The sequence below is a fragment of the Balaenoptera acutorostrata genome, chromosome 15, assembly GCF_949987535.1.
Source record: "Balaenoptera acutorostrata chromosome 15, mBalAcu1.1, whole genome shotgun sequence".
NCBI classification, from domain to species: Eukaryota; Metazoa; Chordata; class Mammalia; order Artiodactyla; family Balaenopteridae; genus Balaenoptera; species Balaenoptera acutorostrata.
In genome coordinates, this window is record NC_080078.1 from 72,612,291 (window position 1) to 72,637,637 (window position 25,347).

At 47.5% G+C, this 25,347-nt stretch overlaps 1 protein-coding gene across 2 annotated transcripts in view; it reads right to left on the reverse strand.

Annotated features, from left to right (window-relative positions):
* The window catches only part of PTPRT (protein tyrosine phosphatase receptor type T), an 803,133-nt gene that overhangs the window by 713,529 nt on the left and 64,257 nt on the right, over positions 1-25,347 (reverse strand). For both annotated transcript variants that reach the window (XM_057529518.1, XM_057529519.1), the window contains exon 2: positions 7,168-7,439. In XM_057529518.1, the coding sequence (XP_057385501.1) occupies positions 7,168-7,439 (272 nt within the window). The remainder of the gene's footprint in view (positions 1-7,167; positions 7,440-25,347) is intronic.

Sequence of the window (25,347 nt, forward strand, 5' to 3'; positions counted from 1 at the left end):
AACAGTTGGCCATAGTAGTGATCCAATCAAACGATGAGTATGGCTTGGACAATGGTGTTGGCCATGAAGAATAAAGATGTTGATGGTTTGAGAGATATCTTCAAGGTAGAGATGAAAATAATTGCTGTTAGATTAAGAGGGAAAGAGTGAAGAAAAGAAAAAATGCAATGAGGACTCTTCAATTTAAGGCTTGAGCTTCTAGGCTGATTCTGGTGTCACTTATTGACATGAGGAAGATGAATGTGTGTGTCTGGGCACACAGGCAGGGCTACATCACGATTTCTTTTGGTCATGTTAAGCTTGAGATGCCAGTTAAACATCTTAATGGATACACTGAGTAGGAAGCTGGCATTATATTCTGAAGCTCATGGGTGATCTGGGACCAGAGTTACAAATATGATAGCTTTGGCATCTAAATGTCATTTAAAGCTATAGAACCAGATGAGGTCACCTTGGAAGACAGAGTAGACAGTTCTGAGAAAGGACTAGGGCCTAAGGCCAAGTGCAGAAAGCCCAATAGTGGATTTCTTAGGATGGTAGAGATTGGAACATGGTTTTAGGTAGAGAGGAATGAGTCAGGGAAATAGCAAAATACAAGGGAATGAGGGATTGATGAAACAAGATTCTAGAAGGGACAGAAGTCAATTGGGGTCAGGATACTGGTGGAGGTATCAGTATTGAACAGAGGGGCACAACATCAACTAAGACTGAATAATAATAAAAATAGAGAAATAAAACCACAATAATAAAGGTCAACCACATTAACCTTTTATTAGTAGGTAGTCTCAATCTAGCCTCTCAACAACCCTAAGAGGTGGGGCAAACTAAGTTACCAAAGCTCAGAAAGGAAGCCAGAGGTGGACTGAGGTCTCCTGGTTCGCAGCCATGTCCATCACTGGACTTCAATGAAAAGCAGCCGTACTCTCATTTAACCAAAACACTTGGTTAAGCAGAGTTCTGACTTTTTCCCAGTTAATCGAAGTCCAACTCTATTAAACTCTTCTGACACTCTGTTTCTCACATCATTACTCAGTATCTAACCTAGATCATAATTATTAACAAATATTCCATGAACGAACCCAAGGCTGGTCATGAGAGAATGGATGTATGATAGTGAAACACACATTTGTTCACCGCTCTCTCTCCTTCCTGTTGCAGAAATAAGAATTCTATAATGAGACAGAGAATCTTTTATTCATCAGAATTCCTCTGGGGAATTTTTTTCTGTAACGCACTGGGGTAGGTGAGTCTTGGGTTTCTCAAATATGAGAGAGTAATATTCTGTAAGAAACAAGGGGAAGAAGGTACTGGTTTTTTTTCATGAAATGAATGAATAATTGTAAAATGCTTACAATACGTACAGTAAGATACTGATGAATGTTACTGTTATTACTGCTCTTACTCTGGGCAGAGTGATGGGAGATGAGAAGGAAAATTCAAGGGAATGGTGGGAGAGGAAGAAAGTAATGGGCTTCCCAATGAGACTACCCCTTGTGCCCTCATCCCAAGTTTCCACTAAAATTCCTATACTCAGCAGACTCTGATGTGAGTGATGACAGGTGGGAACTGGTAGAGGCTGGGCTTTGGGTCCATGTGGAGGTACATGGAAATGAAGAGGCACAGGTGGTTGCAGGTGTCACGGCAGTTGGGGAGGTGGAGGGGAGAGACCGCAGAAGCATGGGGAAGGAGACGGTGACAACCCACAGAATCCCTGATGAAGGCCCCGGACTCACAAGACATTAGAATTAGGGTCCACGGTATGTTTACAACAAAAGGCAGGTCCTGGATGCAGCTGAGAATAAAGTACCTCCCAGAACAGATGCGGAATATCCTCCCCATCACTGCCAGACTGCTCAGAGCAGAATGCTCACAAAACCTACAGGAGCCAAGAGGGTCCTGTTCTTGGCATGCAGCTCCAGAGATAGAGGTTTTTTTTTAAAGTCATGCAAACTGCCATGAGACAGAGCCCTCAATGGCATGAGAGTAGAAGGTCACAAGGCTGGGGGTATCAGGAACAGTGCCAGGGAGTCCACCATTCTTCCCCAGAAAGAAAAGGAAGGCAGGCCCACGATGGATGGGCTTGGATCTTCAAGGGCCCACCTGGACTCACCTGCTGAGGCCTGTCCCCTGAACACTCACAATGGGGCTGACTCTGAGGCCCACATGCAACCTCCTGGGCAAGCTGCTTGCTTCCAGAAACAAGGGCCAACCCTGGGGAGCACAATGCCAGGCACCAGAGAGGGAGAGCTCAAATGGCGGCTAGAATGTGCCACCGAAAGATTATGGGGTGGTGGGCTTTAGCCACGGAGGAGCAATGGGTACTGGGGTTAAGTTGGCAGGGTCAGCCTCTAGAAATTACATATAGCCCCCAAACCCTAAACACCCCCTTATCCATGCTGCATGCTTTATAGCTCTGAACGAGATCCTGGCAATGCAAATTATTGCTGGGGTTCTGAATGGGAATCTGGCAATGTAAATTACTGCTAGGATTCATGGTTCAAGTTTCTGACCACGAGGAGCTTCTGTATGAAGCCAAAGGGCAGGGTACTCTGGAACACTGTTAGAGAAAGCAGGTTTGGCTGAAGCAAGGGGTTGCAAGGGCAGCTCACAGGGAAGCAGCACGACCAGGGACATTCAAACTTCAGGAGAGATGTGAGGGCCCCCCTGGATTCTCACTGCTGATAAAAAAGGAAGAAGCCCTCTCAAACAAACGCAATAGCAGAACAGAGCGTTGTCTTGTGTGGTTCAGGAAAAGCAGCTGTTACAGCTACCTCAGCCCCCAGGTTGAGGGCCAGGTTCCCAGCCGACCAAGTTCTGGGGAATGTGGACCATTGGAGTCCTCTCTTCCCTTCTGGTCAGAAAGCACCCCAGAAGACATCTGCAGCTTCGGGTGGAGATGGTTATCCCATCAATGTGCTTCTGGTCCTTGTTAGGAAGACCTACCAGCTCCAGTTCCTGGGGACAGACACCACAAAGGGACAGGGTGATGTCAAGACCCTCAGTGACAGAAAGACCTGCCCAGGTGTTCTGAGGTGAAGGAGAATGGTCATCTCCAAGCAAAGCACACTCGGAAGGACACCAAGGCCCTTGAGGAATGAGAGCCAGGAATGGGAGATGAGCCAGAGGAGTGAGTGAAGAACTGTGAGAAGGGAGGGAGCTCTAGTTGACAGGAAGCAGCGAGGGCGGGGGGGAGGGGCCAGAAGAAGGCCACCCAGTGAAGCTCCATGTCAGGGTATGGAGGCAGGGACACTGGGGTGCAGGGACTGGAGCAGAAGGGCTGGGCTGGGAACCCCAACTTCCCTGCAGGACAGCCTTCAACCCCAAGGTTGCCATGTGTCCCTACTGTCAACTGCACATCCCCCAACCCCTAGACCCTTAGAGACCTCCTGGTTTTGGGGAAGTGGAGCTTGCATGGAAAGGCGCAAACCTCTCCCAGCACAGGAGCTGCTGGGCAAAGCCAGGAAGTCACGTCCCAAGAGAGGCTCAGAGATGAGTCACCCTCATCCCCTCCACAGAAGGCAGGCTGTGTGCCTGTTTGGGGGAGGGTGTGGATACGTCGGGACACGGTTTAAGGGGCCTGGCATCCTATGCTCACCACTGAAGTCCTCAAGCTTAGAATTTGTAGAGCAAAAGTTTCAAGGGGCTGCAAACACCTTCTCAAAAGATAAGAGACAGGAAAATGCTCGCTCACCAGAACTCCTCTTCAGAAGAGGACCACATATATTTTCATGGTGAGGGTTGGGGAGAGACCGCTTGGGGTGAAATCAAGAGAGACGCTCTCCCCCACACCAGCCCAAGGAGGCCTGCCTAAGACAAGGAGGAGTGTTTGCTGCTTAGAGGGGAGGGGTGGTGGGTGAATGAAAGAGGAGATGGGGTGGAGTCTGAAGGAGGTAAAGTGGCCCCCCTCCCTGTGACGCCCCCTCCTGAATTGTGCAAGAAGTTACCAAACCCACAGAGCGCCAGATGCCAGAGGAACTCCTGAGAAAGGGACTGGGCTTCAAGTCCAGTTGAGTCCAAGTCAGGTGAGTCTTAAATTTCAGGGGTCTACACAGCTGAATGAAAGGTAATTTCACCGAGGCAGGTGATGGGAGAATAGAGAGAACAAGTGGCTGCACAATTAAAGTTCTTTTATTTTTTTAAAATATTGGGACAGAAAAGTTCGGACTCATTAAAAAACATGAAATAGAATTAAGATCACCTGGAAAGGGGCGGCCACGTGCAGTGCGGCTTCAGCGGCACTGGATGAGCCCCTGCTCTCCTGAGAAGAGGCGGGCGAGGGGTGGACAGTGGGGGGAATGTTCTCGTGCCAGGCCCTGCTGACGGCCTGGGGCCAGAGAGCCCACTACTAAGAAAGATGAAATGTCCCTGCTTATTACAGAGCTACAAGTCAATTTTAGGACTGTGAAATATGACTTTAATAAATGAATACATAAGCCATCAGGGTCTGAAGCGAAGCAGTGCCGAGAACCAAAATGGTATTTAGTCCATAGAATCATGCATGCAGAGCCAGAGCCAGAGCTTGGGGTCTGGTGAATTTTAAAATGCATTTTGCAAGTGTCTTTGAATCTCCTGATGGGCCCCTTTTTCTCTCGCCCGATATATGTGTGGGTGGTGCCCCTGCGTCTGTGGTGGGCTTGGGAGCAGGCTGGTGCGTGTGCACTTGTGTGGGCTCCCCCGTGTGTATGGCCGAGGGACCATCTGTCAGTGGCTGTGTGTGTGTCTGAAAGGCACACGTGTCTTTTCTAAACCGCTGCTCTCAGTGCATTAGTGGCTTTTTCACCGCAGAGCTAAGAGCAGAGAAAATGGAATGGAATGGAATGGAATGATGCCGCAGTGCCCAACAGGCTGGAAACCAGAACATTCTCCCCAATGAGGCTGCTCAGGACAGGGATGGCTCAGAGCTCAACCACAGTAGTATTTCTTTAAAGAAGGCCTCCCTCCTCCATCCTCTTTGTCTGTTCTTCTCTCTTCCTCCTCCCTTCCTTCCAATCACTGCTGAGGCCCACTGCAAGCCTGATATGATGTTATATATATACTATCTCATTTAATCCACATAAGAACCCTTCATTGGACCCACTGACATCTCCATTTTACAAACGAGAGAACTGTGATTCAGAATGATGAGGGGATAGACCCAACAACGCACAGCTAGTGAGCGGAAGATTCTCAGAAGGGGCATGCTTTTTTCCCTAAAAGCAGGAAACTGAGCTTGGAGCAGAGGACCCTAGCCAGGATTACGGGGACCTCAACAGACCAATAATATCCCTTTCTCTGGAACACAGGACATGTTGCTACCCAATACAGGAGTTACTGTCAGATAAATGAGTGGCAATATGCTTACCACAGAGCTGGGGCATAAGAGATGCCTAAGAAATGTCCTTTTTTCCCTCTATACCCCATCAAAGAGCATGGCCAACCATAGGTCTATCCCTCTCCTGGGTCACTTTTCCTGGTCTTTACACTTGCACCTGTGGCCCCATCCTGTATCCATTTGCATCAGACCCTAGGTAGGGGGTTTTCAGATTAGAACCCTAAGGCCTCCTTGATGGGTCCATGGACTCACGGAGACACTTGAAGTTTATACTCAGTGAAACGGGGGGAGTTTTGGAACCAGGGCACCAGAATTCTGGTCCCAGCTTTGCCAATGATTTGCTCTGTGCTCTTGGGACTTCACTGTCCATCTCTGAACCTCAGCTTTATCACCTACATCAGGTTTCAAACTATGGCCTGGAAGCCAAATCTGGTCCATCACCTGTTTCTGTACAATAAAGTTTTCTTGGAAAACAGCCACGCTCATTCATTTACATTATTGTCTATAACTGCTTGCACGGTACATCTGAAAGAACTATACCATGGGTTTTGAACTGAAGGATGCCTACGAATCTCCCAGCCACTCACCTTGCCACCCTTAGGTCCCTGTTCTGCTTCAGACTCCAGAGAAATCTCTCCAAAAGTAGATCTACGTCACTTTCTTACTTAAAACCTTCCATCAGTGGGCATGGGGATTAACTTTCAATAGGCACAGGGGATCTTATGGGGTTGATGAAAATGTTCTAGAGCTGGTTTATGGTGATAGTTGTGCAAGTCAACAGATTTACTAAAAATCACTGGATTGCATACTTAAAATAAGTGGATTCTATGATATGTAAGTTGTACCTTAATAGCGTAGTTAAAAAAAAAAAAAAAAACAACTTTCAACAGCCCCAGGCCACAACATGGAGCTGTATTCCTCTAACTGAGCTCTGTGGGCTGGTGACATCCTGCAGAGCGTGTGTCATCAGTCCTCAACGGGATAAGAGGCTCCTCAACGAGATAAGAGGCATTTAGAGAGTGTCCCAGCAATGTGGCATTACTGTGACACTTTTATTGCAGTTTATAAAAGTACTGGTTCACAAGTTGAGGAGAAAAAAAACTGGTCCTCCACCACAGATGGTTTGAGTAGTGCTGCTCTAGCCTAAAGAATAAATTTACTCTCCTTAGCCTGGCATTCAAAGCCCCCCATGACCTACCCATCCCTGCAGGCTTAGCTCCCAGTAGATCTCCTTTTCGACCTATAAACAACCTAGTTTCCAAACTCTGCCAACATCTCTCATTCACTCCTCCAGCTCATGGTGTTCACCACCCCTGTCAACTCAAATGCCTTTCCCTTTCTTTTTCAATAATTAGTTATTCATCTTCAAGACTCAGCCTAAGCTGTCTGGTCCTCTTAGAAGCCATCCTAATTGTCTTGCCCCCAAACACCATCTTCCTCAGGGGCAATATCTGACTAGTTATCTCATCTTTCTAAACCTCAAGTTTTTCATCTGTAAAACAGGCATGATAATAGTATCTCCCTCATTAGATTGTTATAAGAAATTATTGTATAGAAGGCTTCAATAGCTAGCTTCCTCCAGCATCCTGTGGAATCCACATGCATCCCACTATATTCTAAGTGTTTATTTATTTATCAATCAGTTTCCTCCTCCAGACTGCGATCTCCAGGGTGGCAGGGGCTGTAGAGGATCTCTTCTGCATCCTCCAGGCCTGGTTAGGAGAAGTAGCTTGGTAAACACGAGTTGAACAAGTGAGTAAATGAAGTCCTTTCTAGACCTAAACTCTAAACAGGGCAAGAGGTGTACAGATAGATTATTACTTAAAAAAAAAAAAAACTACGGTAAAACGCCATACCTGGTAGAAATGTGGCCAGAAGGTGCTGATGGCAAGCTCTGCCTTCACCCAGCCCTCAGTGACGACGCCAGACACGTTCCAGACAGGGTTCCCCTGGGGCCCACCGTTCACCTTCACATAGACATTCAAGGCCCCCGGGCTGGACCTGTCGCGGCTGGAGAAGTAGTAATGGAAATCGATGCAGTGGGTGTCATTCTCCTTCAGGGTCGGCAGGAGAAGGTGCGCCTTCTGGCCAGAGGCCCTCCCAGAGCTGTTCACCATCATGAAGGATCCTGGAAACCCACAAAGTGGGCAGGAGGTAGAGACAAGGAGAGAGAAAGAAAATCCTTCTGAAAATCAGTCACACCTGTAAACACAGTGGCCAGAAATCCAGTCCCTCTAGGAGGGTATGGTTGATCCCCAGGAACCCACATTTCCTCTCTGGAGTATTTCCTCTCTCTTCTGTAATTGGGAATAAAAAATCCTACTCACCAAGGTGGTTTTAAGAATTAAGAGATGGTAACATACACGAAGTATTCTACAAAGTAAACAGTCTATAAACACGTACAGAAAAAAAAAACCCAGCAAATATTAAGAACAGTAGCTCCAACAGGAAGCGTGGAATAAAAACACAGGAATTTAGTTAACTGCAACCTCCATGGGTGAAATGAGGTGAAATATAACCTCATTCGAGCTTGGGTTGTCTCAATGGAAGCAGAAACTCTACCGCACCCAGGTGTTGTTCTAACATATTCCACCTGGAGCCTTGCATTAGTACAAGGAATATATCAGAGGAGGACATATAAAAAGTACAGTATATTCAAGTAAGTGAAGAAGACCTTGAAGAAATTTGAGAACCAACTGAAAGGTGGAATGGAGGGTAAGTAATACTTGCTAAGCACTTAAGGGGTACCAGTGTGATGCTTACTGTCTTATTTATATATTGTTCAATTTAATCTTCAGAATGACCCTGGGAGAAGGAGAGTTTTCATTTTATTGAAAGACTGAGTGACTTGCCCTGGACCACTCAGACAGAGAGGGATGAGACCCAGATTTTCTTCAACCTCAAAGTTTATGCTATTTTTACTATCTACAAAAAACATGACTATTACTTTCAAACACTGGAAAAGCCTATCTCCTAGAAAGGAAGTGAGCCTCTTTGGAGTTGCTTTGACCGATTAAATGGTTGTTTCTAGTTCTTCACCCCTCCCTGGCTCCATGCCCTTGACCTTTGGCCTTGCAGTCCCTCCCAACAGAGGCAGCAGAGAGCATGTTCCCGTCCCATGACTTTGGGCTCCACTTGCTTTGGTCAACAGGAGACTAACAGAACGAGGCTTGAAACGTGCTTGCCTAGCTGGGCTTGCCCTCTTGCACTATTGCCACCTTCCATGAGAAGAATGTGCCCCGAGTAGCTGCTGCCGCCTTCAGCTTGGGATCAAGGACAGACACATGTGGAAGAGAACTAAGCTCAATGGATGGTAAAGAACCAAGCCAAGCCACCCACACAGCTGAAAGCACAGCCACACAGCCAACGAGCCCAACCTGGATCGGCAGATCCACCATGGAGGCTCAGACCCAGAAACGTGAGAATAAACACACACTGCTGTTTGCCACTGAGTGTCCTCTTGGTTTGTTAGGCACATTACTGTGGCAATAGCTCACTGACGAAGGTCACCAGAGAGAGCAGACTTATGAAAGAAACCACAGGGAGGCACATTTCAGTTCAAAGGACCTTTTAACAAGTCAAGTGGATGCAAAATGGGACGGACTGCCAGGCAGACAAAGTGAGTTCCTCATCACTGCAGGTGGCTAAACAGAGCCTGGACAAACTGAGGAGCCTTCTAAGGAAATTTCACAATCAACTGTGAGGGCTAAACTCTGTGACTTAGAGTCTTATGATTCTATGAAATAAACTGCATCATAAAACACAGTAGTGCTTCCCTGGTAGCGCAGTGGTTGGGAATCTGCCTGCCGATGCAGGGGACACGGGTTAGATCCCTGGCCCGGGAAGATCCCACACGCCGTGGAGCCACTAAGCCCGCATGCCACAACCACTGAAGCCCGTGCGCCTAGAGCCCGTGCTCCACAACAAGAGAAGCCACTGCAATGAGAAGCCCACACACCGCAACGAAGAGTAGCCCCTGCTCACTGCAACTAGAGAAAGCCTGCGCGCAGCAACAAAGACCCAACACGGCCAAAAATAAAAACAAATAAATAAATAAACTTATTAAAAAAAAAACAACACAGTAGATAAACTCAAGTGATTCTGGAATGAATATTCCCACCTAGAAAACCACTGCTGTTTTGAAATTTTATTTTAGCCACTAAAATCTTCAGTTGGAATGATACCTTAAGACCACTTATCCTCAACCAAGATGAGCCACTTCAGTAGCTGTAAGTAGCCTCATTCTTTCACCCTAATCCCCAAAAGACTAATAGCTGCCAGATAATAAGTGCTGGGCAATCCGTATCTTGTCAGGGTTCTAGAGGGTACTGGTCACTTGTAGCCTGTCTCCTCTGGGTTCAGAACAAATTTAAAAATAGACACAGGAGAGAGAGAGAGAGAGTTCAAAATCTCCACTTTATTGTTCACAAGGCTGGATTAGAGAAAAGAACTTGGACTTGAGGCCAAATTAGGCTTCCTGCATTTTCTTCCCTGAACCAGCATGCAAAGCAGCTGGAGGATCAAGGACTCCTTCCTTCCAACTCAACCCAGATCCCTAGGGCTCATCCCAAAAATGAGCCAACAAGAAGCAAGGTGATAAAGACAGAAACTTGAACCAATGGCTAACAGACTTTCAACATCCCTAGGGCTCATCCCAAAAATGAGCCAACAAGAAGCAAGGTGATAAAGACAGAAACTTGAACCAATGGCTAACAGACTTTCAACATCCCACCAATCAGAAAACTCACCCACCCCCTGGGGTAGGAGCCGCTGAAAGTGGAGCGAAAGTGGTATCTTCCCCATGTTTCCAAGAGAGTCAAGTTTCCTAGTCTAGAGCCAGGCAGTAACACAGGGTACATGGAGAGCTGTCCCTTGTCAGATGTTGTCTCTAATCATCGCCAACTCCCAACTGAGGCAGCAAGGAAGGAACCACTGTAGGGGGGAAACTGAGGCACAGAGAGAGGTTGGCATCCATGCCCATGTCTGTTTGCTGACCTACATCCCACAGGGTTCCAGAAGGTTCCCCTGGGACAGATGAGTGATGACCCACAAGACCCACAAGCCTCTGGCCACAGAGGGAGGGAGGGCGGGGCACAGCTACAGGTAGGGAAGACAGCCTGAGGAACAAGTGGTGTCTGGCTCTCTCCACTCAGAATCCTGGGTCGCCCCATGGACATTTAAGCCCCTATCCTCCTGCCAGTTCACACCAGGGGTCTTAGCATCCACAGCAGCAAGAGTCGGGAAGGTTTCCCGTCCACCAGCTCAGGTTCCCCCTCTTTGCATCCTAGCTCCAGTGGCGAAGCAGGCCCACTGAGGAGTTGGAGCCATGTAACATCCATCCACCCCAGCAAGTCTAGGGATTCTCTCCATCGGCTGCCTCCGTGATTGTTAATAAAGGATGCTGCCATTTCCCTGAAGGCAGAGCTGGTGGAAGTGCGTGGCCCTCCACCAAGTCTTCATGTAGCAGAAACTGCTGCTTGATTAGCAAACCCGTCCTCTTCGTTCTGGGCACACAGCTGGATTATACTCCCCAGTTTCCTTTCAGAGTTTGGTGAGGACGTGCAACTAGGTTCCAGCCGATGGGGCCTGAGTACAAAGTCTACCACTTCTAGGCTTGGTGCTTACAAGCAGACAACCTCCACCCTCCCCCAACTCCCACTGCTCCATCCTCTTTTATCTCATCCTTCAAAGGATGATTCTTGGACCAGGCGTCTCAGCATTACCTGGGAGCTGGTAAGAAATGAAGATTCTCAGGCCCCAGCCCAGGTCTACTGCATCTGAATTTGCATTTTATCAAGATCATGAGGTGACTTGTATGCACATTAAGGTTCCAGAATCACTGCTGCATTGTCTTTTTCCCATCCACCAGCTGAAAGTACAGGATTCCAAGAGCCTAAGCAACAGCAAAGCCACAATTAAAGGAGCCTAGTTCCCTGAATGACCATGACCACAAGGAAGGCCACCCACAATTAAGAACATTCATTTTGGACTTTAAGTAAGCAAGGAATAAACTATTATTGGGTCATTGAGCCGTTGAACATTTGACGTTTATTTCTGCAACTAGCATTATCATTATTATTTTGGCATCCCTGTAAAGCCCCTACTTCCTACAAGTCCCTTTATTTAAGGAGATAACATGAGAAATGATAACAGTTACTAAGCAAGGCTGCAGGATGTTCCAAATAGGGACATCATTAAGAGCAGTGTCCTTGGGTAAAAAGAAGCAGAAAGAAAGAAGAAAATGAAAATAATGGACTCCAAAAATAAATCCTTGAGAAGGAAAGAAACATCCTGGACCTTCATTAAGATACTTTGCGTCTCCCGGGGCCAGAGTTGGGTTGGGTTAGGGTAACAAATCATGTTCCTCATTACCACCACCCTGACCCCCTAATGGCGATTTGTGTGAGTTGATATGCATCCTCTGGCCTGTAAACCAGACAGAAAGGTATGTGTTTGGGTGCAAGTCTCAGGGAGATAAATAAGAAAACTGAAAAAAAAAAAATAGAATAAAGAAAACGATGACTGCTTATCCCACCCCACCCCACCTACACTACCCGCAAAGGAGGAAAACATCAGGCCAGAGGGGAACAGCAGGAGAAGTCCTGCTCAGGAATGTCCTAGTGAGCCTGGGGGAAGGAGCAGTGCTGCCTTGGAGTCCAAGTGACAGAGTGTGAGAGAGGAACGTCTGGGGATGTGGCGGGGTGGGGGAGGTCAGCAGCATCAGTATCTGGCCCGCCCCGCAAGAGGGGAGGGGCACCGTGACACTGGGAAGGACACCCACAGCTGCAGCCATGGTGAGGGTCTCCTACGCCATGCAGGCAGTGGGCTTCCATGAGGAGTCCAGAAAGGGGCAACACGGGCAACTCATCTTATTTATACTCATGCACTCACAACATGCCCAAGGATTCTTACGAGTGACTGGGGAGAGCCTTAGGAGGGCAGACAGAGGCCCGGCAGTCAAGCAGGTGGAGGCTTGGGGACACAAGATTTAGACCCTGGATTAGTGTCCAATTACTGCTATAACTAAATACCAAAAACTCAGTGGATTAATACAACACACACTTATTCTCTTATGGTTCTGGTGGTCAGAAGTCTAAAATCAAGGTGTTATAGGGCTGCTTTCCTTTTGGAGCCTTCAGGAGATAAACTGTTTCCTTGCTTTTAGTGTCTGCCTGCATTCCTTGGCTCATGGCCCCTTCCTCCATCTTCCAAGGGCATCACTCCAACCTCTAGTTCCACAGACACATCTTTTTCCAACTTTGATTCTTCTGCCTCCTTCTTATAAGGACCCTGGACATCGGGTCCACCCAGACAATGCAGGATCATCTCCCCAGTGCAAGATCCTTCATTCAATCACATCTTTTGTCATGTAAGGTAACATATGCACCTTTCCAGATATTTGTGTTAATACAACCACACACACGCTCCCAAGCTACCGACCGAATCAGAAGCTAGCAGCTATACACTGTCTAAACTGCAGGTGCCCTAGGGAATCTAAGTGTTCCTATGTGAGGGTAGAAGGTTCCTTGAGGTATCAGAACCCATCATGAATGTCTTCAAAGGGGAGTATGGTATAAAAAGCACATGGTAGGGTCGAATCATTTGGCTCCCAATCTGGACAGAAAAAAGTAAGTTTTGGGGATAGGGCAGGCAAGACCCACCTTTAAGCAGTGGAAACTCATCAGGGCAGCTGGCCAATGTAACCCCCGTGTCACCCGTGGCTCCCTCAGGTACCACCCCCCGTGGGTGGCTGTTCTCAGGCCACTCTCCAAGCTCAGCAGACTGATGACCTGGAGTAGAAACATGCCACTCAATATCTGAACTCCCTTCCTATGTCTGGGGGAACCCCTCAAATTTTTAAGCAGAGCCCACTTCCTCTATGGAAATGAAAAAGATGTCCTCTTTCCCAGCCTCCTCTGCAGCTAAGACTCAGGCAGAGGATCTGAGTTCCACCCAGAAGGCACACCCAACCCCAATTTCTGAACCGGACACTAGTGATGAGATGAACCAGAGCTCAGAGAAGCAGAGACTGTGTAGAGGGGGCAGCAGCCATGGAAGAAGGTGCTTCTGAGTTGCAGAGGCCGCAATCAGTGGACCATGCAGCAAATCCGGCCTCGCTGGAGTGCAGCACAGCCATGAGTACACACAGAGGCAGTGGTGACTGACTCAGCCAGGGTGGGTCAGGACATCTTCCAGGAATGGACTAAGCTGAGCTGGAATTTGAAGAATGAATAGAAGTGAAACCTCACCCATCACTGAGCATATTATGAACCCTGACAATGGAAATCTGACCAGCTTTAAACTGCAGCTCCAAGCAACACTCCCTATGTATTTCCAGAAGTCCCCAAGGCACCCCAATTAATGACACCAGTCCCCCTGTCCTCATGGCACTTCCAGGTGCAGATCCCTCATGTGCCTTTGTCATCATTTGTGATGTCTCCACGACTGGGTGGGTCCTTGTTACTGTCTCTCTGCCCTGGGACAGACTCAGGGGACACACAATAGAACTGCTTTGGCCCGAGAGTCCACAAGGTTCAAGAGGCAGCTCTTTCTGCAAACTCACATGGCTTTTTTCCCCTCCTCCATCAGGGTCTATGCTCACTCGGCACGTCTGCCCCCTACAGGTCAGCTCTTAATTCTACTTGGCGTCATGCTTTGTGATGGAGTTCCTCCTCCATCCGTGGCCCTGCAGCCACTCCCTGCAACAGGTTCCCTCCAGTATTCTCATATCCTAACTGCACAGGGCTCAATTTGTTTTCTCTCCTGACATCCCTTTCCCAGGAATACTGTCAGCCCCATCAGGTTAGTGTAGATCAGCAGATGTAAAGAGATACTGGTGGTACAGAGCTGAACTCCACACGTTAGAATATGAGAGCCTCTCCTCTTTCCCAGTTGGGATACCTTCCATGGACGTGGGCCTGGTGGTAATTTGGGAGGGCATTTCAAGTAGAGCAAACAGCATGTGCAAAGGCACAGAGGCAGGAAACCATAGCATCCAGCAAGGCAAGCATAGTATCTCAGGGAAGGGTGGGATCCTGCCATCTATAGACCCCATGCGCATCTAGTCTACCTTACAGAGGTCTGGCCACATCCTCCAGAAAGGAAGCCAGATCTCTGAGTTGAGCACAGGCCTGCCATTTTAGAGACTGTTCGGGACTGAAAGCCCTCATATATCAGCAGCTCAGTGGGGCCCTCTTTGATCAACAGGTAGGCTTAATAAATATCATCCCAGGGCTGTCAGTTTCCTGGAGATCAAAAATGAGCCTGCCATTATGCCAAGATCAGTCAGAAACAAGAAAGAGAAAGACTGTAAGTGCATTTTCTTCCCTTCTTCTTCTTTGTTTTTTTTTCCCCAAAACTCCACCGGCGTGATCAGAAACATAAAACAGCATTAGTTTCCTCCTAGTTATTATACACAGTACCAAAAACTGTGGAATTAAACCAGGAAGTACTCTCTGGCTGGCCATAAACTTTGCATTTTTTCCCCCTTCGTGCATAATAATGCCTTGATAAGAGTCCCATTATTGATGTGTCTGCAACAAAGATCCCCTTTTTGGAGGCAAAACGCTTCTCCGTAGCAGATGGTGGCTATTGTGTTTACACATGAGCACCTCAGCGTTGCATTTCCTCACGTCGGCAGTAAAAAGAAAACCCTAATTGAGTTTTTAATGGCTTTGCACATTGTTCATTAAGATTACATGAGTGTGCTCGCAACTGGCAGCTGAGGGCCCGGAGCTCCGAGAGCTCAGAGCTGTCCCTGCAGACAGGTGGCCCTGCCAGCTCCCAGCGCCAGCACCTACGTGAAGGGAGCGGATGGCGGCAGGGACCCAAATGCTGCCCGAAGCCGAGGCAACTGTGGCGGCATGTAACAAGTCCTGGATATACAGTCAAGAAAACTGGGTTTCAGTCCCACTTCTGTCATTTCTTAGTTGCCTCACTTTGAGCAAGTCAATAAACCTTCCTGGGCCTCAATGTCCTCATCTGTAAAATGGGATAATGAAAGCTACACGTCCAAGTTTTGTTATTGATCTGTTTTCAGTGTATGTTACATGTAATGCTGGACTTGACTCAATAAATGTTAATTTCATAACAAATGGCCAGCAGCAGGTGATAATGGGTCCAATGCAATTTATAACATGTTTGATGTCAATAATGTTTACTGAGAACTTAGTACGTGCCAGGCGTTGGTCTAAGCATCTTTCCACATCCCAGTGAGATGCTGCCATGCTATCCCTGTTTTAAAGCAAGGAACAGTGAGGAAGAGAGAGGTAAAGTCTTTTTGCCCAAAGCTACAGGGGTAGAAAGTCATAAACACACCAATTACGCTTGTTCAATAAGCAGAGACTTTAGGGTCTAGAAACGCCCTCTCCGATTTAGTAGCTAATAGCAACATGTGCCTATTTAAATTTAAATTAATTAAATTAAAAATTAGTTTACTCAGACACACTTGCCATAGTCCAAGGACTCAATAGACACCATATTGTACAGTGATGATAGAGAAAATGTCCATCATCCTAGACAGTTCTACTGAGTAATGCTGGTCTAGAAATTGTAGATTATTCATCAAAGCATAACAAACTATGGCCAGGTGACACATAAGAGCTTAACTGCTCCAACCAACTCACTTTAGAAATCCCAGTAAGGGGAAGGGACTTGCCCAAAGTCACACAACACAACGAAGACTCAGGGTCAGGTTTACTGACTCGTGTTTCAGTTTGCACCATGGACAATCCTGCCCACTGTGCCTGAGCTGTATGGTCACAGCAGCGGTTCCTCAAAGAGCTATTTAAGAGGGGGATAAAAACACATGTTTCCTCCAGGAGGTAGAGCGTTCTTAAGCATTCCAAATGCCCGATGCCTTTTAGGGGAACTCTGCACACACAGGGCACTCACAGCCTCAGCTCTGAAATGCAATTTAACAACTATTTGTTGAGCCCCCTAGTCCTGGTGTGTGGGGATAATGCAGGACACTCACAAGGAAGCCCTAGAGTTACCTGGTCTGGATTGGAATCCCAGCTACTCCGCTTCTGCCTGGATGACCTCAGATAAATCTCCTAAACTCTGTGAGCCTCAGTTTCCTTTTCTGGCAAAATGGCCACAAAAATACATCTTATACTGTGGTCATGAAGATTAAATGAAATAGTTTATAACGTATCTAGGTAATGATTGCTGCATTGTAGGTCCTCAAAAAGTAGCTCCTTTCCGTCCTTCCCATTCCCCAAAGTTTTCAATATAGTGGGGAGACCTCGATAGACTGAAGAATAAAATGGCAAGGACTCTACTGGGAAACAGAATAAAATCTGCTGCCCCATTCCCACCCCTTGCAATTGATCAGTCATCAAATTCTGGGGATGCTTCCTCCTTGTGTTTCTCATTTCGTCTTCTTCCTCTCCACTCCCACAGCCGCTGGCCTAGCTCACATCCATGACATCTGTGTCATGGACTTTCTGTCTGTTTCATGGATGTTTGCAACAACTTCCTAATCAGTCTAGTCCTTAATTCTTTCACCGATGCAACAGCAAGTAGTACCATCTTCCTGAGATGCAAAACCGACCATGATGTGTCCTAAACTTCCTAGAAAGTCCTCCTTTACAGGAAACTCCCTGTTTCCTATAAAGTCCAGAGTCTTTCATGGGGATGTTTGGAGGCCTCTGTATCCTGCCTCTATCTCCTGCCTTGTATATGAATACTCTCCCCCTACACAGCCCTCATCCACTCTATGGTAAGTATAGTAACGGCTTCCCAAAGATGCCATGTTCTAATCTCCCGGAACCTGTGAATATTTATGTGGCAAAGTGGAATTAAGGTTGCAGATGGAAGTACAATTGCTAATCAGATGACCTTGCAATGGGAGGATTATTCTGGAAGAGAGAGGCAGAAGAGGTAGAATCAGAGAGGGATTTGATGATGCCATGCTGCTGGCTGTGAAGATGGAAGAACAAGCCATGGACCAAGAAATGCAAGTGTCCTCGAGAAGCTAGAAGAGGCAAGAAAAGATTCTCCCCTAGAGCCTCCAGAAAGGCACACAGCCCTGTGGACACCTTGATCTTATACCAGTGAAACCCATTTAGGACTTCCGACCTCCAGAAACTGCTGTTACAGCAGCAATAGGAAACTAATACACACTCCAGACTTCCCTGCTTCTGGGTGTTCACTCAGGTGATGCCATTCCTGAAATGCACACGGCCTGGCCCAGCCGTGGTCCTTCACTAAATTACTTAAATGCAATTCTCTCTGTGGCTTTCACTAATGCCTAGAGAACAGTTATTCCTGCATTGCTGACCCTATACATACCTCTGTTATAGCTCTCCTGGACATGGCCTAACTTAAAAGTCCAGAATGATGAAGTTTAGTTGTCTGATCACAATAAAAGGGCAGGGGGCACAAAAATGTCAAAAGATACAATGCATCATAAAGTAAGAGAATATATGTAGAAGAGAAACAGAGTTCTACCAGTAGTATCATGAAAACTAATAATCATTAAGTCAATCATAAACATAACAATTTACCAATAGCCAGGGTAACAAACATATCATTCGACATTATTCATACTATCAATGAAAGCCTTCTAATTATCATGTGTCAAAAAAAAAAGGAAAGAAATGTGCTTCCTTTCTAATATACCAGAAAATGGGGGGGAGGGATTAATTACAGCTTAATGGATACATAGTATCTATTTAGAAGAAAGAAAATACATCCCGAAGTTTCAAAGGCACCGAACACTGTGAACATTTTTGTCACAGTCAGTTCATGTGAACAAGTAATAACTATTTCTGTAATCATTCATTCAGACCAATAAGTTGAGGTTTAAGCATTTCATATGCAAATGTGTTAAGACAATTCTCCAACAAACAGGTATCTGATAATCCATGTAGGTGTGGATAATGTAGCTGAAAAATGGAATTGAACTCAGGTGGTTGGATTTGAAGGTGCTGCTGGAAGGGGGCTCTCAACGTGGACCCTTACCCCAAAGACCAGGTACCTAGGGGTCTGCATTCCTTCCCCATCCCTGAGAAAAAGATGAAAGGCGAAGGAAAGAGGGAGAGAGAAAAGAAAAGGGAAGGAGGGAGAGTGGGGGAAATAAGGAAAGGGGGAGAAATCAGAGGAGCAGACAGGAAGGAAAGGAGGAGAGGAGGCACAAAGGGAGTGCAGAGGAAGAAGGAAGGGGAAAGGGCAGTGGTGACGCCAGGGAAATGAGTTCAGGCGAGGAAAAGAAGGCTGAGCAGAGAGGCAGGAGAGAAGAGGACCATGATGGAGACAAAGCAGAATAAAACCCAAATCTAAACCCTTTAACATCTTCTCATCCCCTTCGCTCCCCAAACCAAAACCCAAACAAAAGTGTTCACGGGACAGTCTCCTCTTGGACCTTCTAATAATCTTACGATGAAACCAGACCCAGGTAAACATCACGCGGCACACCGGGTTCTCCCCATCTGTAACTACATAACTCGCCTCCCCCAACATCTCAGTGTAGTATCTCAATTTTTCCCAGGAGGAAAAATTAAGCGTTACTGGAGGAAAAGCAATGGAACTCAACACAGGACAGAATGAGAACTCAGCCACATAAACGGTGAAATCTAAGGGTTTGTCTGAGTTGCTCCTTGACATGGGAAATCGCAGAACTCTATGGCAAGGTCAAGACAGAACTGACGGGCAGACAATGTCACTCTCCCTTCAGACTCCGACCCCTTCCTGTGCATCCATCTTCGACACATGGGGCCTCTGTGAGCGAGCAATTCTCTCTCCATTTCTTCACCTGGAGAACAGGTGTGCAGCTAGAGCTTCTGAAGTTCCCTCCAGCTGGAGAAGTCTACGGTTCCAAGGAGTTAAAGTCACATGACTAGCGAGTGGAGAGTAAGGAGCCAGGACTGGCTTGGATTTGCTAACTAGACTCCTATGGAAAGGGGTGAAGGAGAAGAGACCCTTTTCCCTGGATCTGGTTCCTGGAGAAACAGTCATTTTTGTCTTCCCACAAGAATTCCTTTCCCATATTAGTCACATCTGCTCATTAATAACAACAACAGCAAACACATACTATCACATTTTACTTCTATTCATTCATTTAATTCTAATATCAACCTTCTCTTTCAAATGAGAAAATTGAGGCCCACAGAGGTTAGGTAACTTACCCGAAGGCCACACAGCTAGCAGCAGAGCCAAGATTCAAACCCAGGAAATTCTAATCATCATTTAGCTCTTAGGCTCCACACCACAAGTGGGCGTGTTGTATTTGCTAGCAAGGAGTGATCACACGTTCCCTGGGATTGGCTGGCCTTCCTCTGGGGAGCTGGGGCAGGTAGAAAGAAGGGCAAAGAGTGGGAGCAAAGAACAAAACTGAAACCAGTTGTCAAGCTGCTGTCACATTAAGAGTAAAGAGAGGGCTTCCCGGGTGGCACAGTGGTTAAGAATCCGCCTGCCAATGCAGGCGACACGGGTTCAAGCCCTGGTCTGGGAAGATCCCACGTGCCGCGGAGCAACTGAGCCCATGCGCCACAACTACTGAGCCTGCGCTCTAGAGCCTGCGAGCCACAACTACTGAGCCCACGAGCCACAACTACTGAAGCCCACGTGCCTAGGGTCCGTGCTCCACAACAAGAGAAGCCACCGCAATGAGAAGCCCGCGCACCGCAACAAAGAGTAGCCCCCCCTCTCCGCAACTAGAGAAAGCCCGCGTGCAGCAATGAAGGCCCAGTGCAGCCAAAAGTAAATAAATAAAATATATAAATTTATTAAAAAAAAAAAAGAGTAAAGAGAACAACAGGTCTGCCAGGAACACTGTCAGACCCCAAATTCTTCTTGACATTCATTGGGCTGAGTCCTTTGCTTCTGCAGCTCTAAATCTCTAAATGGAAATGACATGGAACTAAAATATATATACTTTTCAAATCTCCAAACTCTTCACACATCCATTGGCATGATAATATTTTGATTAGTTACATTTATGCTCCAATTACACTCAGAGAATGTTCAACGGTGTTTTATATAGAGCATGTTTGCCATGCTCTATGGAATATACTAGATTATTACTTCGTATACGTGCAATGGGAAAAGCCACAAATGGAAAAGGGGGAAAAAATGCAAAATGAAGAAATGACTAAGCCTGTTAAAATAGTGCTGTCTTGCCTCCACATTACTAAATTGGGTCATTGCTATTATCTCCCAAGTTTTAAAATACCAAGGCTTGAAGAGACGTAAAGTGTTAAAGCCTACTTGGCCTCACCTGACGCTTTTATCTCCCAACATCTGGGTGTGATTCTGAAAGCAACCCCATCACGTCCCCTCCAAGTGGAAAGGTCAACACTGGGGAAGGTTTGTGTTTTTGTGCTTTTTTTCTGGGGAGAGGGCCCATCTATTTCTCAAAGAGTTCCATAACCCTATCCATAATAAACAAATAAATGCATACATAAATTAGGTTGAGAGGTACCCTGAGCTTTGCAAAATGCCTGCCCTGGAGATGCTAGGATGGGCTTACTGTGAGTGCTGGCTAGATGCCCTCACGTCATTTTGTTCTTCATCAGCAGACCAGATGGTGGTTGGTTGGGGTGAGGGCACTACACTGTCTGATGCTGACATCAGACGGGCCCTCTGCCCTGCAGAGATGTGCTACAGGTTGTCTGTACCCTGATTCCACAGCAGCCTCCCCTCAAATCCTCAGCCACCAGGGCTCACCTTCTCCATTTGCTTCCCCTGCCACTGCATCCCTACGTCAGCTAGTACCTCCATGCCTTGGTTTCCTCCACGCGCGAAGGCAAACTCCTTCACCAGTTTCCTCCCCCAAACCCCCATGAACCAAGCATTTTATAAATTGAGTGAAATCGGTTCTAACATCAAATATTACCTGCAGACTTGCCATGTGTCTGACACTCTAGAGAAACAGCAGTCAGCAGGACTGTTTTTGCCCCCGTGGAGATTATGCCAGGGAAAAGGCAGTTGTGAGGATGCGGGGAGTCCTGTGATACCTCGTGTACATGGAGAGAGATCTAGCCCGGACTTGATCTGGGGGAGGAGGCGTACAAAGAAAGAAAACAACAACTTGCTGGAGCAAATAAACTCCACGCTGAGGCCTATGGTTATATAGGTGTCAGACAGGTGAAGAGGGTGCAGAAAGCATGTTCCCAGCAGATGAAACAGACTCTTTCAAAGCCAAGAAACAAGACAGTCTCTAAACTGTGGTGGGACTAGAAGGAATTGTAAGTGCAGAGCAAGTACCCTACAAACCACCTCTCTAACCTCCCAACCTCACTGTGCAGATGAGGAACTTGACATTCAGAGAGGTGCAGTGACTTGTCCAAAGTCACACAGCCAGAAGGCAGCAGTGCCAGGATTCACACTTAGGTGTGTCTGGCTCCAAAGTCAGTGCTATTTTTCTCTAAAACAGTGGTTCCCCAAGTGAAGCATGCATCAGAATCACTTGGAAAGCTTGTTGAAAGATGGCTGGGTCCCACCCCCAGTAGGCTTGGGGTGGGGCCTGAGAATTCTAACAAGTTTCTAAGTGAAGCTGATGCAGCAGATCCACGGGCCACACTTTGAGAACCACTAGCCTAGCTGGTCTCTAATTGCCAGCCCTGATGAGCCAGGGGTCCATGAACTCGGGCAGGTGGACCAGCGGTGCTGCTCCGTCTCTCCATCCAGGGCTGGCAAGTATGCCAGCCTGCTGGAGGAGGCTCCCTCCTACCCTGGGCCACACCCTGTGCACCTCTCTTAGGGACAGCAGGGCTCTGGCCACCCACCAACAAAGGTGAAGTCTCCCTCTACGGCCCAACCTCAGCGAGGCCTCTCTGCTGACGTGAGCAGTCCCCCTTCAATCACTGGTAATTACCAAGAATATCATTAGACACTTATTTACTCCCCCAAATGTACTAGGGTCTGCATAGAAAATAGCACCATAATTATTCCTCCTCTTTTACCAGCCTCTAAGGAGCTGCAAGAATTTGACAGCTGTTATCCAATTAATCCTGACAGCTTTTGTTTTTAAAATGTAAAGGTATTTCTTTCATCTAAGATGGGAAACGCTATTTCCTTTTTTGAGGTGAGAATGAGGGCAAGGAGAGGCCAAATGAAATGGCCAATGTCACCAGGGTCATTTCTTGCCCCCTCTCTCCTGAGAGGTCAGGGGATTAATGTAGGAGAAGAGCGTGGACTCTGGATTCAGACTGCCAGATCAAATCCCAGCTCTGTCAGATACAGTCTGTGTGACCTTGGGCAAGTTACTGAACCTCTCTGAGCCATAGTGTCCTCATCTGTAAAGTGAAAATGATGACAGTAATAGGAGTACCTGCCGCAAAGGTTTGTTATGAGAACTAAGTGTGTTTATACAGGTTAAGTCCTTAGAATACTGGCTGGTACATCGTAAGATCTATGTAATGTTAGCTATCATGGTCACTGGCGGCAGCAGCGTCCCTGAGCCCTCCTGTGGATCTCTGACTACAACAGAGAGTGAGATAGCTGGTCCTACCAACCAGCAGGATCAGGTAGGTCCCGGTCTCACTTCCCATGCATGCAATGACCCCAGGAGGCACCAGGAAGCCACGGCTCTCCCCAGTTTACCCCAAGGAACATTTTTCTCTGTCAGTGGTTCCCAAATGTGGTCCCCAACCCGGCTGCATCAGCATCGCCTGGGAACTTGATTAAAAAAAAACAAATAGGGCTTCCCTGGTGGCACAGTGGTTGAGAGTCTGCCTGCCAATGCAGGGGACAGGGGTTCGAGCCCTGGTCTGGGAGGATCCCACATGCCACGGAGCAGCTGGGCCCGTGAGCCACAATTGCTGAGCCTGCGCGTCTGGAGCCTGTGCTCCGCAACAAGAGAGGCCGCGATAGTGAGAGGCCCGCGCACCGCGATGAAGAGTGGCCCCCGCTCGCCGCAACTAGAGAAAGCCCTCGCACAGAAACGAAGACCCAACACAGCAATCAATCAATCAATCAATAAAATAAATAAATAAATAAGAACGTGAATTTCTAAAAAAAATTCCTGGCCTACTGCATCCGAAATTCTGGGGTGTGACCCAGTTACCTGTGCTTTCACAAGCTCCCCAGGTGATGCGGATGCATGCTCAAGTTTGAGAACCACTATTTTGTGCCAACAGGCTCCCAGGGACCCAGCCTATTTGGGTGGACCGTGATACCCCAGGGTATTAGGCCAGCTCCTGTTCACTGGATGGTCCCTGCATTTCCCACGAAGGGACAGGTCTCCTGGGGTCACAACACTGTAACACAGGGCCAGAGCCTGGGCTCTTGACCATCGCCCTACACCGCCCCTCATAAAACGGCCTTCCCAACTCCCACTTCCAGGAAGGCCTCCGAGCGTCACTCCTGTGGGCCAGCCTGGGAGGGGGCTTTCATTGCCACGGGAGGCAACCACAGTTGGCTCTGCACGTCTGAGGGCAGGAAGAGGCTACTTGGAGGGAAATGCCGACTCACAGAAACAGACACAGAGGGTCTCCCAGGCCTACCTGTGTCCTTGAAGCCACCAGGATGTCCCCTTGGCTATCGACGGGAGCTTTGAAATCAAGTCCCTGAAGCCCCTGACATTCTTCACGGCCTTCACCCCAAACTGCTCCCTCCTCCCCTCTCACCCTTCACTTCTCAACCTGTTTCCGATCCTGTCAACTGCAAATCTGATTTCCCACTTCCATCTTACATTTTCCCTAATATCCAGCCCCAGTCTCCTTCCCTTGTCTCACTTTTTCTACCAAAATCCACTTTGGACTTTAGGCTCCTTGACCACGAGGCAAAGGCCTCCCTACCCCTTGGTTATCCCCCCCTCTTGCTGCTTTCTCCCTCATCCAGTCCAGGGGAGTCTACACTCCTCGCCACCAAAGACCCCGGCAGCTCCACCCGGACACAGACGGAAAGACAGAGCAGGGCAAGAGGAAGTGCAGAAGCCCGAGGGCTGAAAGCCGCCAGGCAGGTGACGAGCTCTGTGTTACTTTTCTGTGGCAGCTGTAACCAAGGACCACACACCGAGTGGCTGAAGCAGTAGAAATGCTTTACCTCACAGTCCTGAAAGCTAGAAGTCTGAGGTCAAGGTGTCAGCAGGGTTGGCTCCTTCGGAGGGCTGCGTGGGAGAATCTGTTCCATGTCTCTCTCCCAGCTTCTGGTGGGTTGCTGATAATCTCTGGCATTCCCTGGCTTGGAGAAGCATCACCCCAATCTCTGCCCTCAAATTCACATGGCATTCTCCCCACGTGTTTGTCTTCAAATTTCCCTTTTTCAATAAAGACACCAGCCGCACTGAAGTCAGGGCCCACCGAACTCCAGTATGACCTCATCTTAACTAATTACATCAGCAATAACCCTATTTCCAAATAAGGTCACATTCTGAGGTACGGGGGGCTAGAACTTCAATGTATGAATTGGAGGAAGGTAAATTTCAACCCATAACAAGCTTCCTAGATCCCTACGAGGCTCAACACCCAAAGAGGTGCCTAGACATCACACAGGAGAATTCCTGTAGAGATGCCCAAACACCAAATTTGGAGATGTGGTGTAGTATTCATTGTTTTTCATTTTAAAGTGAAACCCAGGGGGAAAAAAAAAACAGAAAAGTAGAATGTAGGGGAGAAAATCGCCCACCATAGAAAGACAACAACACAAACATCTTGCCGTTATTTCCTAGCAGCCACATTTCCTGGCATGGGTTAGTGCTTTCTGCTGAGTTGTGGCATTTAATTGGGCTTGTGACTGTGGTTTGTAAGCCTTTCCTGAAGAAGAGGCTTAATGAGGGATTACAGTTTATAGTGGACTTATCTGCACTGAAGCAACATCCAGATGCCATTGGGAAAGGCACAAGCATCCCTTCCACAGGGCTGCCGGTTCACTGATGTCACCAGTTTGTTCTATGACGAATGTATACTGAGCACCTGTTATATGCTGGGCACTGTTGTAGGCCCTGGGAATACAGCTGTGAACAAGGCAGCCAAAGTACTTCATAGAGACAGTTTGCTGAGATGGAAATTCTCCTCTAGAGCTTTGGGACAAGTTGAATAGGGCTTCTTTCGATGCCTCCCCATAGGATGCTCACCAGCCTTTTTATCCCA